This window comes from Budorcas taxicolor, chromosome X, assembly GCF_023091745.1.
Source record: "Budorcas taxicolor isolate Tak-1 chromosome X, Takin1.1, whole genome shotgun sequence".
Classification (NCBI taxonomy): Eukaryota; Metazoa; Chordata; class Mammalia; order Artiodactyla; family Bovidae; genus Budorcas; species Budorcas taxicolor.
The window spans coordinates 35,732,332-35,753,677 of NC_068935.1; the positions used below are offsets into that span (position 1 = coordinate 35,732,332).

At 39.8% G+C, this 21,346-nt stretch overlaps 1 protein-coding gene across 1 annotated transcript in view; it reads right to left on the bottom strand.

Annotated features, from left to right (window-relative positions):
- Nucleotides 1-21,346, bottom strand: part of GRIA3 (glutamate ionotropic receptor AMPA type subunit 3) — a 301,606-nt gene that overhangs the window by 74,188 nt on the left and 206,072 nt on the right. The window contains exons 6-10 of the mRNA XM_052662894.1: nucleotides 14,101-14,262; nucleotides 9,867-10,034; nucleotides 5,021-5,125; nucleotides 3,804-3,911; nucleotides 2,221-2,427 (exon numbers count right to left, since the gene is read on the bottom strand). Of these exons, the coding sequence (XP_052518854.1) occupies nucleotides 2,221-2,427; nucleotides 3,804-3,911; nucleotides 5,021-5,125; nucleotides 9,867-10,034; nucleotides 14,101-14,262 (750 nt within the window). The remainder of the gene's footprint in view (nucleotides 1-2,220; nucleotides 2,428-3,803; nucleotides 3,912-5,020; nucleotides 5,126-9,866; nucleotides 10,035-14,100; nucleotides 14,263-21,346) is intronic.

A 21,346-nucleotide genomic window follows, 5' to 3' on the forward strand; every position in this document is an offset into this window, starting at 1 on the left:
AGCATCTCTTATGTACCAGGTAATGTGCTAAGGAGCAGGGGAGAGGTGTGAGCAAGACAGGTCCTCTTGAAGCCTGAGTGTTGGGCAGATGAGGGCAGATGAGAAACAGAAGACATGATCAACAACTTGTAAAGTAAGAAGAGATGGTTCAGGGCTTCCTTCTCAGGGTCTTCAGGAAGCCTAATGAGTGCTCTGAGCTTCCTTGTAGGCCTTAGAAGTTCTTCTTTCTCATAACTGGATTCACTTGCTTCTTATCTGCAGTTCAGCCCTGCCCCAGTTCCCAGGACCAGCCTGGATCCAAGACCAGAGACAATTGGCTCCAGTCCTCCCAGCTTGGGGGGCGGGGGGCTAAGGTTCAAATTGCCTTGCAACTAGTCTGACTGGAGGATGGTGCCCTAGTTTTGTTGCTTGAGGTCCAATCTCATTTTAAGCCTTAATTCCCTTTTCGGGCCCTTATTTTTAGAAATGAGCTTCCGCCTTTGTGCTTGTTCCTGAGGACCGGTTCCAAAAACTTATTTAGTGACCCCAGTACTATCTTCCAATTGGAGAGCTACACCTTATTATTGTTGCTGATTTCTGTCTCTAGTGCTGGAGTCCTTATCCTAAACCTCAGTTCAATAGCTCACTTGGACATTTGCTTCTTGCCAGATTCTTCTCAAATGTCTACCCCTAAATTCCTCTGCTTGCCTTAACCTGTTGTCTAGACAGGGACTGGTCATTGCAAGTAATAATTGTCTATTAGAACTAAACCTCTGGCAGCACTTGGCTTAGTTTTCTAGTGACTAGGTCATCCAGTGGGTGGTTCTTATACCCAGTTTCACTTGCTTCCATGTGCCTCAATGCGTGGCCCAAGATCTGTCATTCCCAATCAGAGACCTTTTCAAGTTAAGCCCCTGAGAAACTCTGAAAATACTACTGCACCTCCTTTAAAAAGCCCTAACAGTATAATTCTTCTGTACTTCACCCATAGGCAAGCCTTTGCCAGAGCCATTTTGTTCATTCATGAATTCATTCATAACATATTCATTGGACTTCCATTATGTGTCAGGCCATGGGATATTGAAATGAACCAGATATAGCTTCTGTCTTCAAGGAGTTCATAGTCTAGTTGGGACAGCTGAACTCATAATACAGATTCAAATGTTCTATGTGTTCTAAGTCGCTTCGGTCGTGTCTGACTCTTTGTGACCCTATGAACTGTATAGCCTGCCAGGTTCCTCCATCTGTGGGATTCTTCAGGCAAGAATACTGGAGTGGGTTGCCATGCCCTCCTCCAGGGGATCTTCCCAACCCAGGAATCAAACTCCCGTCTCTACTGTCTCCTGCATTAGCAGGCTGGTTCTTTACCACTAGCATCACCTGGGAAGCCCAGTACTATAAAGAAGCAAAAAGCAGGGGCAGCTAACAATACTGCAGATGGGTAAGTGGGATTAGGGAAGGCTTCCTGAAAGAGTTGACATCTCTGAATTCGGAAGAACTGGAGGTGGCAGTAGCCAGCTGAAGAGAGGTGAAGGTACTCCCAGGCCTGCCTTCAGGGAACAATGCATAGTTTGCTATAGCTGGAAGATTGAGTGTGAAGGAGGAAGAGGACCAGATGAAGCCAGAGAGGTAGGTGGGTGCCAGAAGACAAAGTGTCTTCTTTGCCATGCTAAGGAATTTCAATTTTCTCCTGATTTCTAAAGTGAGAAGTCATAATGATGCAGATTTGATTGGCTAGGGTAAGAGCAGAGACAGGCAAGCCAAGTAAAGACTGTCAAATTGTAAGAACCATAACTAAGATGATGATGATCGGACTGGGAAGTGTATCTGGATTTGAGAGCCAGAAGAGTAGAAAAGAGAGGACATGGTGACTGGCTGGATATGAGGGGAGTAATGAGGAAAGATGATCTGCTTGTTTAGGCAACTAAGTGGGTGGTGAGTCTGCTGCCGGATACAGGAAACACACAAGGAACAGATTTTCAGTAGAGGGAAGGCAGTACTTAATATTGCCAAATAAAGTTCCCCAATTCCTCTTTCCTTTTAGTAAAATAAACCTGTTGCCCAAAGGATGCTATTGACAAGCTACCTTTACAGAATTCAACTGTAGAATGAAATGTTTTGTGTACAGGCCATATGAAGATGATACAATTGGATAAGCATTGTACTTAAAAATTAAGTTTCATCTATCTTGGTTAGTTGGAAGGCATAGAAGTAAATGAAACCAAAGTGGAAAAAACTTACCCCATAGACAAGTTCCCCAACCATGCCATTCCATATCTTAGTCTCTGGATCCCTTGCACCATATTTCCCGTCACCAACAATGGACAATTTGTATTTGATCCTTACATGTTTGGCTATTTCATAGGCTAAATCTACACAATAGCCTTCATATCGCTCATTTCCTTCCAGTTGCTCATGGTTCTTCTTATACATTACATATGGTGATTCCTTTGGGACCAGAAGAAAGATCAATAGGTTATTCCTATACATTTTTCTAAGAGATAATAAATGTAATAATGAAGTTTTGTTTCCCTGTGGCTATTGAGGTTTGGTGTGTTAAGAGAGCTTTTAAAAATGTTTGCTTAATAAGCAGAAGAGCCTCAATTGACTGTTCATGGGGGCACATATTCCTTGGAGTCCTTAAGCAATGATTTAAAGAAGTAGAGAAGGATTTAAGTCCTTTTTGAGGGTTTGAGAGAAGAATCAGTTTCCACCTAGAGAGTCTTTGATTTGGTCATATTGGACAGAGGTATTTCCCACAGTTACATGAAGGTGAACTGTCTTTGATTTCTTGGAATTTACCATGTCAGAACTGCAGCCAGCTCTGGTAAGCCCTAGGGAAGCACTGTGATCTTTGTGAGGTCAGGGTCTGTAGCTTATTCATTTTTATATCCTCAGGGCCTAGTACAGTACCTAGCCCAAAGTGAGTATTTGATTTGTATGTTTAAATGAAAGGTAAACTTTAGCTGAATCTCCATTCAGTTAATCACAATTTCAGACCTAGTGGAATAGTCATTTTTAATCTGGGTTTGGACTTCATTCAGAAATGAAACATTTTTAGAAAAACATTTCAAAATAAATGAAAATATTATTTCATATCTCAGTAGTGCTTTAAGTTTTTCAGAAAAGCTTTACACGGTGAATATTGCCTTGAAACATCTTACGACATGAATAGGAGGCTATTATTATGCCTATTCCACAAGTTAAAAAATAATACAACTTGAGGCTCAGAGAAGTTGCGATTGGTACTGTTAAACTCAGGTTAGTGACAAGCCTAATACTAGAGCTCTGAACTACTCTTTCCTTTTGTCTCCCCTACAGTGAAGTATTCCACTTCAGGCCTAGATGAAGCATCAGCCCATGGTATAGGGTGTTTGACAGGATTATTATTGTTTAGTTGCTAAGTTGTATCTGACTCTTTGCGACTCTATGGACTGTAGCCCACCAGGTTCCTCTGTCCATCGGATTTCCCAGGCAAGAATACTGGAGTGGGTTGCCATTTCCTTCTCCAGGGGATCTTCCCAACTCAGGAATCAAACTCGAGTGCCCTGCATTGGCAGGCAGATTCTTTACCACTGAGCCACCTAGGAAGCCCTTGTTTAAGAGGATAATGACATCTAAGCGTGTTGCAAATTCCCTATTTTTTGTCTTTTTAAAAATGACATTCTTTCATCATCATGGCAAGATATTTCAAAAGGTTCCTAAGTTGACATGTTGAAAGTTTCCACTGTTTGAACTTGAGGTCTTTCCTCCTGGCTGAATACTGCTTTTCAGAAAACAGAAGTCTTGCTGTACAGAAAGCCCACCTAGTGCTCTATACTTACCAGAATGGTAGTGACGACTATGGTCCGGTTCTCTGCAGATGCACTGTCATTGCTGATCTGCTGATCCGAGAAAGGCACAAACCTTTCGTACTCATTCCAGTAGCCAGCCTGCAAAGAGCAGACATTTGACCTGGTTGCCTATGTTTCACTCAGAAAGTGCTGCCTGAAATTCAAGTGCTCTTGTGGAATGAAAGGTTTTTTTAGTTGCTCGAGCTTTCCAAGGATTGAGGTCCTGTCTCCCTTTGTCTTGCCACCCCTACCAGGACCACAACACTGACACGCACACAAGTGTGTTAGTTCCTTCAGCCTGGGACTTCCCATCCCTGCTTTGCTTTTACTGATATTTGGTAAAGTAAGTTAGCCTACTGTAGAATGATCAGGCTTTTTGACTCTTTAAACTCAGATAGCAGAAGAATCCTTTCCTTAGGACTGAAGGAAATCTGGAGTGTGGGGCATGGGGTGGGGTGAGAAACCACCAGTGGAGTATCCTGTAGAAGTGGTACAAGATATTTTATATTCTAAGGTTTTATCAAGTGACTACTAAATTCCCACCTTGGGACTATTAGTATGACAGAAGCAAAGTGGTTATGAAATTTCGATGTAGAGAAAGGTACTTTGTCCAGAGTCCTTTTGGTAGGTGAGTTGGCAAAAGGGAGAGATCACCTACTTTCTAATTCTTTTGCTAAAATCATGTGTAACTTGGCAGCTTCTGTTTAAAGTAGCGGTCCCCAACCCTTTTGGTACCAGAGACTTGTTTCATGAAAGACAATTTTTCCATGGAGCAGGGGGAGGGGGGATGGTTTAGGGATGATTCGAGTGCATTGCATTTATTCTGCACTTTATTTCTATTATTATTACATCAGCTCCCCCTCCGATCATCAGACATGAGATCCTGGAGGTTGGGGACCCCTGGTTTAAATAACATGCTAAAAAATTTGTAATTCCTTCCTGTATTGTAGGAAGCTGTGAATAACTCTTGAGTCTATCGCTTTTAAAGAACCAGCCTCAGAGGGAAATAGTCCTTTTATAATGTGTAGATGGAACACTTTGATTAGAAGACAGCTCTGCATTGTAGCTACACTATTCACTGAATGGAAAGGCAAACAGGATGTGTGGGAATTTGCTCTGGGTGTGTTTCCTAACACGTATTTTCCTGCATCTGAGGGCTATCACTTTCTGAGAGATTTTTCACTGGGATATCTGTTTGGGTTACTTACCTTCCGAGAGCCAGTGACTTTCATTTCATACACATCGATGGTATAATTTGTCCTCCGTCCATAAGTGTCAAATTGTATGTTTCCAGTCATTCCTTGTACTTGCACCTGGTAGAAAGGGGAGGATGTAAAAATTTTAAATAGCACCACAATATTGCCTTCTAAGTTCTTTGCAATGAGGTCTATGGACAGATCTTGGAATATTAGAGAACATTTATCTTGAGCCAATGAGCTATAGCCACCAGATCAAGTCTGCACAGATCTTCATTTTCTCCCCAGTATTTTGTAAGTATGGCTTTTAATGAAACTCTTAGTGGTGTAACAGGCAGTTTCTTTTTTATTAGAGTATAGTTGCCTTACAATGTTGTGTAAGTTTCTGCTGTACAGCGAAGTGAGTCAGTTATCCACATATATCCCCTCTTTCTGCATTTCCTTCCCATATAGCTGACCACAGATCGTTGAGTACAGGTCCCTGTGCCATACAGTAGGTTCTCATTTGGTATCTATTTTATACATAGTATCAATAGTATATATCTGTCAATCCCAATCTCCTAATTCATCCCACCATCACCCCTTTCCCCCTTGGTCTCCATATATTTGTTCTCTACATCTGTGTCTTTATTTCTGCTTCACAAATAAGATATCCAAATCATTTTTCTTGATTCCACATATATATGTTAATATATGATACTGATTTTTTTCTTTTGACAAGCAGTTTCTTTTATGATACAGTAAGCGCCCTGCTACTACTTTTTCAAGGACTTGAAATTTCTACCATCAGTCTTTTCTGAAAAGAGTATCCCAAAGAGTTTTCTTAACTAGGATAATGTGTCCCTCTGGACTGTGAGTTCCTTGGGGACTGTGACTGTCTTATCTTAGTATTCTCGGTGTCTGAACATAAACTGATTTCAGTCACATGGGCTCTGAAGTTCCTGGATTCATACCATAACTTCATCACTTACTAACTGTATGACCTTGGGGATGTTCCTTAATGCTTTTGAACTTCAGTGTACTAATCTGTAAAATGGGAAAGCCTCATGGTATCTATCCCACTGAGTTGTTGGGAGGTTAAATGAGCTATCCATATGTCATGTTTAGATCAGTGTCTGGCATGTGCTGAGCATTGCAATACATGTTAGCTCTATTGATAATAATTATTATTATTAATCAAAATGAGTTTTGTTTCTAATTCTTGAGGGGTTTGCACATTTACCAGCTACCATTGTAACAGGACTGAGTTTTTCCTCTTATTTAACCTATTCCTAGCTACAGACAGGTATGGAGAGCTAGGTCATGGAGGGATAATCTGTAGACTGATAGAATTTGTTAAGTTAAGGGAATCAGGAGTATTGAATGCTACAGAAAACAGAGGTGCTGGAATAGCCTGAACATCTGGTTGGGATGCCAAATACAGAGGCGTGGATAGCATGATTTTTCCTTGGTCCGGGTCCCATATTATGAACTAATAAGAGGCTACCTCTAATGGGTGGAGATATTTCCTTACCTATTTTTTACAGTTCAAGGACACTGGATGAAAGACCTCTAAATATGGCATTATTGTTACCCACTTGAATTACTCATCTGGTGAGTATGGGTCAAGGAATTTGCTTCAGAGAAAAAGAATCTGTCTTATTCTCCCACGATGAAAGGATGGAATACTTTTCATCACTTGTAGCAAAATGACAAGCTGTTTGTTAAGCAGGTCAGAAGTGGTAATAGGCTTGTGCGGCAGAAGAGAAAATTGACAGCAAATAGCAGTGAGCATCCTTTTAAAGGGAGGGGCCTTGTTCACCACCTATAGGAGACCTTGGAATATCTGTTGAAGGAGAAATGCCCCCATGTGACTTCCTGAAGACATGACAATTGTCCTACTGACCCAACAAACCTAAGCACTACTGTCAGCTTAGGCTTGCAGAGAAGGTGACATCATGCTTCTGGTTAAAGAAAAGATTCTTTGTTGAGGGATGGGTCTGATGTATGCACGAGGGATGAGTCTGTGATGCATGAAGGGTTCTTTACACTCTATTTTGAGCATTGAACTCTGGGAGAGGAGATAGGTAGGGTAGAGACACTGGCAGAGGAACGTATTAAGGAAATCCTTCATTGCTGAAAATAGCAAAGGCTTCCAGTCTCATTAAGAATTGTATATTTCTAAAGATTCAGCCTATCTGAGCATGATCTGCAAACTGGACAACAGCCTAGACTGATTAGAACTTTTGGTGAGCACAAGTCAAATTGGACTACCACTCTGAGAGAAGTCTATTTTTAAGGCTATGAATGTCAGTGACAGTTTCCCAATCCTCTCCACCCTGCACCTCAGGCTATATTAGGTGCTTCTCCTCTGGGTTCCCTTAGCACTCCATGTGGAACTTCACCATAACATTTAAATCATCTATGTATTTCCGCCTCCCCTGCTAGACTGGGAGCATCTAAAGATGGAAAGGGATTCTTTTTCTGTGTTCTTGGCAACGAATCCAGAGCCTGGGATAAAGCAGAGGTTCAATAAATGCTTACTGAACCAGTGGACAATTTTCAATGACTTAGAATTGTGACATATTTCAGTAGATCACGCTGAGGCTAATCTTTGCACTGTTGGTAGACTGTAAGGATAATCATTACCCGATCTGCAAGTGGCTGTAAGGTTTTCAAAAGCACTTCTTTACATATTAGCAATTTAAATATGAGTTCCCTCATATTATTTCATGTTTGCATATTAACTTGGAGCCTGATACATAGTCGTTGGTACTCAGTAAATATTTGTTAAATGAATGGTGTGATTATTTATTCATTAAAACAGGCCCCTTCAGAGCCTCTGTCAGGCAATGATTGTGTTTGCCAGATTTCTTTGAAGGAAGAGAATGATTGATTGAGTAACAACTATGTGCTAGTCACAATGAGGGATGCTTTTACATCATGCATTCTCACTTTTAATTAACTTAAATAAAATGGAATTTCTTTTAGTACAGTCAAGTCTTTAGTGCTTTAGGCCATCCTCTCTAGTATTCCTCTGAAAACCAATCATTTGTCACAAGGTAACAGGTACTTTGGGAAGAAGCTGATACTCTCAAGCCCCTCTGAAGCCATAGGCTGGCCTATAGAAAGAGGAAAAACATCCTTCCTGTTGAGTGTTTGATCATGAGGGCTTGGGGAGGAAGGTTACTTACCTGGCTTACAGCTTGAGCTTTATCAGTGAGTCAGACATCCAGAAACAATTTGTGCCATAATATGATCAATCTAATTTTTGTCTTGCCAAATTCATTTTTCATCCTTCATTCTGGTAGCTAGTTTTGTATTGGGGGAAGAGAGTCATTTGTGTCATGAATGGGGAGTCAATTGGAGATGCTGGCACTTGCCCCTTGAGGTTTTTGTTGATGAAAACTCCTTTTGATTCACTCCAAGGGAGTTTTATATTTCACTCATCATTATGTTTCACCTGACAATACAAATCTTGTAACAGCTACGAAGGTTGAATTTAATTAACTGCTCTTCAAAAATTGTGCAGTGCTACCTCCATAAAACTACACTCAGGGCATTTGTTAGGGAACTGACATAATGACATAAAAATCTGCATGATGGGAGAATGAGTCATATCTCTTTCTTGGAGAGACACACAGGGGCTACTAACCCTTTTTGATGGAATGCTTCCAACTTGGCAAATTGAAGGCAGCAGTAAGAGAGCCAGCTACACAAAATGATATATGTTATGAGGCCATTACAGGCTCTTCGTTGCTGGGTTGTGCACAGAATTCTCTTATCATTGTTGATTTGGATATTCCAAACATCAGGATAATTAAAGAAGGAGAAATAAGAGAGTCTTGTACTGCTGAAGGCTCATTTTAATGCAAGCAGGCATATGTAGCATAATGCAAAATATTCAGGAAAGATCTTTTGCTTGGAAAGCTGCACTGAATGGGTGATGCTCCTCCTAGTGTGAATAATGGAATCTGTTCAAAGGATACTGTTCAAAGCCTGAAATGCTCTCCCACCCAGTAACTACTAAAAACAAATGACCTATTTGACTGTCTAGCCATTGAGTCCTTGTACTTTTCTTTAGGATTTTTCTCTAAGGCACTGGGGAAAAGTCTCTTAAGTAGGCGTAAAAAGGGATCATATTCCTGCCTCTCACCTTGTAGAATATAGTATTACAGGTTCTTTTTGACAATAGAAACACTATCACACTGGCTCTATTCCACAGTCCATCCAGGATAATAATTGGCTGATAAGTCAGGATGCCAGTAACGTCTACCTTGAAGTTAGGAGGTTCCTAGAGAATACCCCAGTCCCCCTAAGTAATGTCATTTTCTGGAAAGTCTGAGTTTTTGGAAAGCCATTTTCATGTTCAATCTGCAACTTTCAAGGATATTGAGCTTGATTTACTCTCCACACCATAGTACAGAACAAAATATTCATTTGCCCTAAATTTACTGATACCATTTCTTAAGCTTCAAGGAAGAACCTTCTAGTTTTAGAGGCCTAGATTTTGATGAATAAATATAGATGGTTATCTTTATGTATACTTTGAACAGTCTATAGACTCTGATCCTCTTCCTTTTAGGGTGTCTTTTCTCAGGATTGAGGGCCTTTTGGGTCTTTACAAGGTACCCCCAGCTTCCCTGGTGGCCCAGATGGTAAAGAATCCACGTGCAATGCAGGAGACCTGGGGTCGATCCCTGGGTTGGGAAGATCCCCTGGAGAAGGGACTGGCAACCCACTCCATGGCCTGGAGAATTCCAAGGAAGAGGAGCCTGGTGGGCTATAGTCCATAGGGTTGCAAAGAGTTGGACACAACTCAATGACTTTCACTTTCACTTAAGGTACTCCCACCCCAATTACCCATTGTGGGCATTACCATTTTCAGAGCTCGCTCAATATCAATTCCTTGACTCCAGGGCACAGCAGGGTTTGCTAAGCAGTCTCCAGCACTGCCTCTCCGGGACACATCCACTCGCTGCCTCCTCAAGTAGCGGAAAGCTTCTGCTATGACCAGTATTGCATCGTGCGTCAGTGCAGATGTGTACTGAAATAGACGTATGGAAAACAAGATATCATGACAGATGAGGCTCTCCAAATTTGCCTCGTTCCTTATTTTCATTCATTTCCAACTCTTGTTCTATGAATTCACCCTCTTAATTATTTGAATCAACGGATCTCTCTGGGAAAGCCTGACTTTGATCCATTCTAGAATGATGCAGCTTACCTCATGTGCACACAGGTTAGGATTATTGAGATCAATGGCTCAAGGGAATCGCTCTCTTGTTCTCAATGCTGTGTTTTGTATTGAGTGAGTGACTACTAAAAAGGCCAGGTCCTTTATAGAGAGTGAAATATGTGGGAAGTTAAAGGATGGCATATGTAGATTGGAGAGGAAATAGCATATCCTAAAGCAAGGTTGGGTTATTGCTGTTTCTAATAGAAAATTCAGATCTGGTGTTTACTTAGGGGAAAATGGAAATAGCTAAGTTAGACAGCTTGAAATTAATTTGGAGGGAAACATTAATCATTTCTGTCTGGACCATGTTTCTGGTGAACTGGGACTTCTGGCCAGCAATAAATCAGTTTTTGTTTCCTGGGGGAGGCGGTGGGGTGGGGGGAGGGTAGCGAAATCTAAAGCTGGTTTTCGATGGTATAAAATTACAATTGTTATTGAGTTTTAAATCTGATAATGTTGACAATTCATAGGCAATGCTTCATGATGCTACCTTTTCCAAGCAAGAACAGTTTCAAGAACAGTTACTGTCTATTCCTTGGATAAACTGTACTGATATGCTCTACTAAGGATGAGGCCAGTCATTTAACACAAGGAATTTGATTATCTGTAGTTGACATGGTGGATGCCTTTTCATTAACTGAATCAACAAAGTATGATTAAAATAAGCTGGCCCCTGTTTTGCAGGGGTGACAAACACTGGTAGAATATAGAACTCCTGATTTTTTTAAAAAATGAAACTAAAAATGCCCTAGAGGGAATTGTCTGTCTATATAGTATGTCCCTATACAATTGTGAGTGAATACATTGTCATCTTTACAACTATCAACTTACTTTTCTGACTTTTCTCATGTTACTTTTCTTATATCAATTATGACAGTAACAAGGGACATATGTTCTTTCATGAAAAAAACAATCTGCACACTACATACAGCCAACATGGCAGTGATTTTTTTTCCAGCTGACTGCATAAATTGCCAGCAATCTTTCTATAGTCCTCTCCAAGCCATGCCAAAATAGCTATTTAATTTTCTACTTTTTCGGCTTCTACTTACTAATGTGTGAGTATCTAAAAAAAGCCCCCAAAGGAAATGATCATAAAATATAGACTAAATTAAGCATCAGAATTTTAATTTCTAGACAATTTTATTTCCTAATCAAATATATTGTCCATCATTTTCTAAAGCAGACTTTTTGTCTGACTGATGTAGAGCAAGGTTCCATAATGGGTACTGCAAGTCAAAGTAATCTGAAAGTTGTAACCATCTATTGAAATATTCCATTTTCCTAAGTTATTTGAAGGGTTTTGCTTATAAGCCTGAACAGTTCTCAGTAAATTTTGATAATTTTGCATCATACATATTATGAGTTACCAACGGATAATCCAGAGCTGAGATTGTCTTCTTTTCCTTTTGTAGAACTTCTACAGCTTCTAAACAGGCATAAACGACTCTTTAGTACCCTTTTCAGACTTTTACTCTTGTCCATTTTTTTTGTGCCTAATATAGTGTCTGACACATTGTAGATACCCCTAAAATATTGACTAAATGAATTGTTTCCTTCTACCTATTGCCTGCTAAATCTAAGGATGGCAAAACAGTGGATTTGGCACTTATATCACAATATGTTTGTATAAGCTCACCTAGATATATGGGCAGATTTAGCCCATAAAAAGATTTGACTCATTAAAGAAATGCAAATCAAAACCACAGGGAGATATTACCTCATACCTATGAAAATGGCTGTTGTCAAAGAGACAACAGTAAGTACTGGTGAGGATGTGAAGGGAACCCTCATGCGCTGCTGACAGCAACATAAACTGGCCTAGTCACTGTGGAAAACAATATGGAGGTTCCTCAAAAACTTCAAAATAGAGCTGCCATATGATCTAGCAAGTCCACTCTTGGGCATATATCTGAAGGAAATAAAATCACTGTCTCAAAGAAATATCCACATCCCCCATGTTCACTGCAGCAGTATTCACAACAGTGAGCACACGTAACAAACCTGTGTCCATCAAATCATCAAATGGTGAATGGGTAAGGAAAGAAAGTGATACATACCATACACATATATACTCATACGTCAACTATGTTTCAGTAAACATATACATGCGTGCACAGAACACAATGCAGTATTACTCAGTAATCCATCAAAAGAAAGAAATCCTACAATTTTTGATAGGCAGATGGCATTATGCTAAGTGGAATAAGTCAGAGAAAGACAAATACTATATGATCTCACTTATATGTGCATCCTCCCCCAAAATGAACTCATTAGAAACAGAGAACAGAGGTGAGGGCTGGGGAACAGGGAAAAATGAATGAAGATGGTCAAAATGTATAAACTTCCAGTTATAAGACTGATAAGTTCTGGGACTGTAATGCATATCATGGTGACTATAGTTAATAATATTGCCTTGTAAATATTTTTGAAAGTTGCGAGGAGAATAGATTTTAAAAGTTCTCATCATGAGAAAAAACTGTAACTGTGGTGGTAATGTTAACTTATTGTGGTGATCATTTTGCAATATATACATATATCAAATCATTATGTTGTGTACTTAAAACTAATACAATGTCACATGTCAGTCGTACCTCAATAAAAAAATAAAGTCATCATCTTAAAGAAGAGATTTGACTACAAACGATTCATCATAGGAATTGTGGCCATATTTACTGAAACATATGAGGCCACTGGAAAAATCTGGCATGTATGAAGTAATCACTATAATCAGAGGACCACTTAACTACTGCATGGCTTAAATTATTTTTTTAAAAAGGTGTTTAACTTATAACTTACAACTTTTCTAGAATATATCAATTGCACCAGGTAAGGTCGCACTTGTATTATGTTGATGTGACCCATACAGGGTGGTCCTGCATGGGTGATTCAGAATGTATCTCTTTCCTGTCTATGTGCCCATTGTTCCTCTTTATTGTATTCTTTCCAGGGAGGAAAGATGTGAGGATGAGCATCTCGAAACCATAAGACAGGAAATGTCCTCTCCCCTTTCTTTTTTTAGGGAAGGGCCTTGAACCTTGGCTCTACTTTGATTCCTCATCTAGATCACAAGGATCCCACAGTCATGGTACATACATGTGTTCACTGTATCAGGAAGGAAGAATTTAAAGTCTGTTTCATGCTTAAATCAATGCACTAAGGGAATGGGTTACTTAAAATTCATTGGAAACATCCTTTGTGTAACATGAATAACTTTCCCCCATTTATCTGTTTTAATTCCTGATTTTAAAATAATAGGATTTCTAGCCATAGGGGAACACGAGTGAAAAATGTGCACTTTAAGCATAACTTTCTGCTTTTAATGTTCTTATCTTGATTTCATGAAAACGAGCAACTTAGGTAATCTAATTATTTAAAGACACTTTTGTAGGCAGGAAAATATTTCCATTCAATATACGCATGGGCAACACATACTCTGTACTAGAACCTAATTCACTTGGGTGTTCTGAGATTCATGAAACTTATTAACACAAAGCAATCACATCAATAATGTAAAATCTAATTTTCCATTTCAGACTATCAATTTTCCTTACCTATTCCCACTGCCCCTACCCTTTGTCCAATTTAGGTTCTTTTAAAATTGTAAGTTATAAGCATATTAAAAATGAAATTCATTAAAAAATTAAGTTACCATTTTCAAACACTGGGTTTAAAAGAACTCCTTCTCAATAGCTTCTTTATTTGTGAATTTAGTTTTCCAATGCAGGAGCATCACCTGCAGTTGTGTTTTAGTATCCCTGAAACACTTCTGAGGGACAACCACTTGATCACTGGATAGCCATAAATATACAAAGGCCATACTAAGATGCTCTGGAAAGCTGGCCTAAGGTTTCTACATGCTGTGGAACATTACCTTTAGTGGTGCATTCTTGGCTTCAGGAAATTCCCTTTCATCCAGCCTCACCCAGCGCTGAATGAACTGCTGAACCATAGGGTTTTCGTTGTTGACAATCTGGAATCCTGTAATGTTGGCTCCCCCATGCATGACTCTTTCTAGCAAAATATCAGTAAAACCCTAGAAAGAGATTGAGAGAGAATTGTGATTGTGAGAGGTCATGCATTCTTACTCATTGTATCTGTTACAATGCTAAGGAAGAAATGAAAGTTCCTTTCCCAAGATCCTTCTTTAGCAATAAAAAAAAAAAAAAACCCGGACACATGGTTACATGTCAATTATATCTCAACAAAAACCAAAATTGCAACAAACAAACAACCCCTGATACAGACTAATTCTTAGGGCACTCTGAAACTACAGGCATGATGGAGAAAATATACATCCTTCCATTTTAGTGCCCGTGTTTTTATTTGGTGTAGTGGCTGAAAGGACAAACATCAGAGTCAGTTTTAAGTGAATGTTTTTATTTCTTTCATTTACCTATATATTTTAATATTTCTTCAATGAATACAAATACAATGATTCATATAACTGGAAACTGTTTAAAAAGTTGGCCCTAGCTAACATGCCAAATACAACAGATTGCTTTTCAGATTTGAATGATGAGTAATTTCAACATTTGTAATTTACAAAAATGCCAAAGAGTGAAACTGACAGCTTGGTTGTATGTGATGGCACAACCCCTAGGGTATGTCTCACATGAGTCCATGAATGAGCTTTGACATCTACTTCATAGCAGCCACCATTTTCTTCTTCTTTTGTTCTGGTCTCTCTCTGTTGTCTCTGCCACCTAAGCCTCCTGAAGGAATCTCTTCATGTTCCTATCATGCCATCTTCACCTGGGTATCACCAGTTCCACTGGGCATTACTATTTTCTGAGACACTTCTCCCAGGAGTTCCTGCTATTTCTGCTGGATAACTGTCTCTTGCTAGTTGCTTTTGATGCCCTTAGGTCCTCCGTAGGTTGGAGCCAATATTTATATTCATAAATAAATTTAAAGAATTCTTTCCCCTTCCTTTAGATTCTCCTCCCCAACATTTACATGTAAAATTGTTTCAAAAATAAAGTTGAAAGAATTATACAGTGAAAATGAAGTAGTCACTTCAGATTTCACAATTAACATTTTTCTCTCCATCCATCAGTCCATTTCATTTTTTGGATGCTTTTCAAAGAAAGTTTCAGATGTTAGAATACTTCATACCAAAGACTTCAGCATGTAGGTCATTAACTAGAGTTCAGCACTTGAAGTTGTCATCCTTCTTTTCCTTCCTTCTTCTGCTTCTTCTTTTTTTAAAGTTTTCATGTTGATGTATGGCAAAACCAATACAATATTGTAAAGTAATTAACCTCCAATTAAAATAAATAAACTTATTTAAAAAATTGAAAAAAATAAAGGCTTTCTTTTTAAAGTCTTTATTGAATTTGTTACAATATTGCTTTCATTTTTTACATTTTGGTTTTTTGGGCCCAACCCATGTGAGATCTTAGTTCCCCAATCAGGACTGAACCTGCATCCCCTGTAGTGGAAGGCAAAGTCTTAACCACTGAACCACCAGGGAAACCCCCCTTTCTTTCTCTCTTTTGATAAAATTTATGTCCAATAAAACGCACAAATCTTAAATATACCACTCAATGATATAATGTTGATAAATGCGTACACTATATTACTTAAATCCCTACTAGTTCTCAAAAGTTGTCTTTTATTTTTGCATTCTAAGTTTCCATTGAAGTTTAATAATCATATAGAAAATTGCACACATCTTTAAGTATAGGCTGATGAATTTTCACAACCTGAACACATGAATGCAACCAATACCCAGAAGCCCTGCTCTTGTATGCCTCTCTAGCTACCATCCTGATGCCTGCTTCTTTTAATTCTATGTTTCTTTAGTTATGGGCAACAAGGCAATCATAGAAAATATTTTAGTGAAGCAGCGTTTTCAGTTATTACTCTTGACCCCATTCTTCTTCCTTTCATATGTGGGATATGAGCCAAAGAGTTTGCATCACTGAGAACTATTCCTCCTTTCCAATGATCACAAGATATTTTTAAAATGAACATTAATTTGTTAGGATGAGTTTTCTCCCAAAGGTCTCCTTCCTGAAATAAACAAAGACTCAATGATCTCTCCCATTTGTTCCCCTTTGCACAACAATCAGCAGAAAGGCTTGCTTGTGTGTAAAGGCTCACAGAAGCTCCAGATGGGGCTTAAGCCTAACTATTATCCAACTCCCAACTCTTACCCACTAAACATACATATAAATAGAGAGCCGAGGACAAAACTTCAACAAATGGCTTTAAGTCATTTGCTGTACCAAACCATATTTGCCAGTTAAAAAGTATTACACAAGAGCATTGAGCAACTGTCCATCTGTCTGCTGGTGGGGGTTCTTGTGTTGGCCTGAAAGAGGGAGCCCCTTTCTTTGAAAGAAAAGGATTAAGAAAGCTTCTGCCACCATCTTGGTCCCCAGGGTCAATGGCCATAGTCTGCCCTAGGAAATAGTATTTTCTGTGCCATTTATACTTTGGATGAGCCTCACACTTCCATTTCCTTCATACTATAGCATATTAAAATGGCAACACAGGATTAACAACAGGAAGGGCGAGAGAAAGGATCCCAGGAATCTCACATCTGCCTTAAGGCATAAGAGCCAGCACTTCAGTCTTGTTACTCACCACAGCACCCCCCAGAAACATTTTACCTCACTACCTTTTTCTCAGCAGAGACACTAAAAAGAGGGGTCCAACTTAAATTTATCTCACCGATCACCTCCACTTACTCTGCTCTGCCACATAGGCCCCACGTATTCCCGCTTGGCTGTCTTCCTCCCTGTTAAACATACTGTAATTTGGAAGTATCTCCATAAGAACACTCTGCACTCATGTTTCTACCTCACAGCAACCATATCACTGAGGACCTAGAAGTTTCTCAGTCAGCCCATGTTTTATGACACACATAACTGGGATTATGTTCTGGCACTTCTCAGACTGGAATAGCCTGGAATGCATCCTCAGCAGCACCAATCAACCCAGGGGAAGGTCACCTCAACTGGCTTGTTCATCTGCCAACTTTCCTGAGGGCTGAAACCCATCCACATGGGCAGAAAGCCTAACACAGCCCCATGGACAAAATGGAGAGAGAAGTGTGGTAGAAAAAGAAAGGAGAGGGACTTCCCCTGGTGGTCCAGTGGTTAATACTCTGTGCTTCCACTGCAAAGGGGCATGGGTTTGATCCCTGGCCCAGGAACTAAGATCCCGCAAGCCACACAGTGCAGCCAAAAATAAAACAAAATAATATAAAAAACAAACAAAAAAAGGAGGTAATAGATTTTTAGGAAGATGAAAGGAGAGATCTTACTGCTAAAGGGCAAAAGTAGGCTGGCTCCTGGTCCTAACTCTGCCTCTGTCCTATTTGTGTACAGTTTGTTTGTGATCTCTTATCAGATTCTACAGCTTGAATGTTGCCCCGGTGCCCAGCATTTAGATGCAGTGAGTCACAGTTCTCAAGGTTGAGATAATCAAGGCTGGATTTTCCCTAATCCCTCTGAAAAAAACACGAATGCAGCAGAGCTAACTAACAATTATCAAGGACATAAAAGGGAAAAAGAGAAATCAGGCAAATGGTAGAGAAGGGGATTTAAAGAAAGCTGTTCTGGCTAAAGGCAGGAGTTGATTGTCCGTCTATTTCTAACACATTTTTTTTTTTAAAGAATTTTCTTTTGGTATCAACTATTGTTAAATTACATGATTCAAATGCCACTGACAATTCACAGGATTGTAAAAATTAAAGCTTGATTCTTTCTATAGCCTCTTCAGACATACACTAATGCAGCAGAGCTGACATCTAACACACAGGAGGGGAAAGGAGGAAAGAAAGAGAAGGCTGATGGCAATTCAGAGTGAGGGTCTGTTTAAAGGGCAGTTTTGGTTGGATTCTGGTCTTTCTCCTCCTCTCCCATTTGATGGCATTGCAGCATCCCATAATAATCTTTGGATTTTTATGGTTATGACACTTGTAACACTAAAGGCAGGCTAAAGATCTCCCCAAACCAATGTAAAGACACACAGCAGAGGTGATGATACAACATCCAAAAAGGAAAATGGAATCAGTGAAAGAGTGGGGGTAAATGTATGAAGATGGATGTTAGGAGAGAAGTATGGACTGAGGGGCAGGGGCTAGCTCTCCTGCTTCTACTTCTCCTATCCCATTATTATTATTATTATTATATTTAAAACCAAGGTCTTCTTTGATAGCTCAGTTCATAAAGAATCCACCTGCAATGCAGGAGACCCTGGTCAATTCCTAGGTCAGGAAGATCCACTGGAGAAGGGATAGGTTACCCACTCCAGTATTCTTGGGCTTTCCTTGTAGCTCAGTTGCTAAAGAATCTGCCTGCAATGTGGGAGATCTGGGTTTGATCCCTGGGTTGGGAAAGATCCCCTGGAGAAGGGAAAGGCTACCCACTCCAGTATTCCGGCCTGCAGAATTCCATAGACTGTATAGTCCATGGGGTCGCAAAGAGTCGGACCTGACTGAAACCAATAGTACTGAATTTACTTTTAAGAATCAAACTGGAGATTTAACACATCTTTCTCAATTACTGACAAAGCAAATAGAAACCAAAGACACAGAAATGGAAAGATAATAACATTTGGATTCAAGAGATTATCCCATTATTTTAAAGCATTTCACCCATTCATTACCTCTGGTTAGATCTCCTCCTTAGGCTGGTGAATCACAGCCTTCAAGGTGGGAAAGTTGAGACTGACTTTCTTAAAACCTCTCAAAAGACATTAACACAAAATAAATGATCAACAAACATGGATGGTAAAGGGGAGAGTCAGTGGAAGAAAGATGGAAGTTAGGAGAGAGGAGATGGCTAAGAAGGGAGGTTTTGCTGGTTCCTGGTCCACCTCCAATATTTATCCCATTGCTTATTTCTAGAAAATGTTTCTAGAGTCTATTATCATATAAAACCATAGTTGAGAATTGGGGCTTAAGGCTACCCACAGCTTCAGTGAAATAACTAATGCAACAAAGGTGACCAGCAAACATACAATAAGGAGGCAGGAAAAAAGAAAAAGGAGTGGTAGGAACTGATAGTGTGTTAATAAAAGATGGATTCTGGCTAAAAAGTAAGAGGTGCCAGGCTACTGGTCTTCTCTGCTATCTAAATTTAAGACACTGCATTTTCCTAGAATATGCTGCTAGATTTTAGTTGTTGAGCTGGTCATACCCCCTCATGGTGTTTATATTGAGGCTGTGTATCCCTGAAAGCCATGTAAAGACACTGAAACAAAATGAAATCAAACCATGCAGGGTATATAAAACAGGGGAAAAAATGGTGCTGGCAAGGAGTACTCTGGTATGATAGGTGAAGTTAGGAGAAATGTCCTGAGTCAGGGGAGGAGCTGGCTGGCTCCTGGTTCACTTTCTTGACCTGTGTGATTATTTTAAGACATCTTATTCATCCATACATTGAGACCGTGAGATGGGACTATGTCTGTCTAAAACTCTAAGCAGACCCTAATGCAACAGAAATGACCTTCAACCATCTGGATGATAAAGGGGAAAATAAAAGATGAAAGGCAGTTATAGAAATTTCAAGTTGAGGTTCAAGTTCTAGCTATGTGCTAGGTTTGCACAGAAGGACTGCCTTCCTGTGCTCAGTTGCTCAGTCATGTCCTTCCATCTGTATCTAGTTTGTTAATGCAGATACTGTTTCCTTCACAAATTGCTACAGTCTATGTTTTATGATTATTTAAAAATTTTAATTGAAGTATAGTTGATTTACAGTGTTGTGTTAATTTCTTCTGTACAACAAAGTGACTCATCTATGTATGTGTGTATATATTGGAGAAGGCAATGGCACCCCACTCCACTACTCTTGCCTGGAAAATCCCATGGGTGGAGGAGTCTGGCAGGCTATAGTCCATGGGGTCACAAAGAGTCGGACACAACTGAGCGTCTTCACTTTCACTTTCACATATATATACATACATACATACATACATACATATATATATATATACTTTTTCCTATTCCTTTCCATTATAGTTTGGCATAGGATATTGAATATAGTTCCCTGTGCTAAAAGGTAGGACCTTGTTGTTTATCCATTCTATACATAATAGTTAGCATCTGCTGTTCCCATACTCCCAGTTCATCCCTTCCCCCCCATCAGCCAGCAACCACAAGTCTGTTCTCTAGCACATTCTATCGTTGTAAGAGTCCAGTCTATGAGGATTGTAAACAGAGGCCTGATTTTCCCCATAGGCTCATCAATGACACGGATGGGGGAGAGGCGACCACAAAACATATAGTGAGCATGAGAATATCTGTTAAAATGGTGTAAAAGGCATAAACTGAGAATCACAGTTATTTTAGGACTGAGGTTCTAGATCCATGGCTGGAGGTGTCTGGTTCCAGGAACTCCTTTTGTAATAATTTTCATTTTGCAAGACACCCACAGCAGTCAAAGTGGTAAAGTTAAAGCTATGAATCCTTGAAAACAACCTAAAGGCAAGAACACAGACAAAAGGCCAAACAACAGTCAGAATGTCTGAGAAGGGTAATAAAATGATGGTGATAGAGGGGGACATAGTGGCAGGATGATGGAAGTTAGAAACGGTCTGACCACACTGATGAACCTATTTGCTGCTGCTGCTAAGTCGCTTCAGTTGTGTCCAACTCTGTGCGACCCCATAGATGGCAGCCCAACAGGCTCCTCTGTCCCTGGGATTCTCCAGGCAAGAATACTGGAGTGGGTTGCCATTTCCTTCTCCAATGCATGAAAGTAAAAAAGTGAAAGTGAAGTCGCTCAGTCGTGTCCGACTCTTAGCGACCCCATGGACTGTAGCCTACCAGGCTCCTCCGTCTATGGAATTCTCCAGGCAAGAGTACTGGAGTGGGGTGCCATTGCCTTCTCCTATTTGCAGGGCAGGAATAAAGATGCAGAAGTAGAGAATGGACACGTGGAAACAGAGGGTAAGGAGAGGGTGAGACAAGCTGAGAGAGTAGCGTTGACATATATACACTACCATGTGTAAAATAGACAGTGGGAAGTTGCTGTATATCACAGGGAGCTCAGCCGGTGCTCTGTGATGGCCTAGAGGGATGGGGTGTGGGTGGTGGGAGACTCAAGAGGGAGAGAATATATGTATACTTATGGCTGATTTATGTTTATATACAACAGAAATCA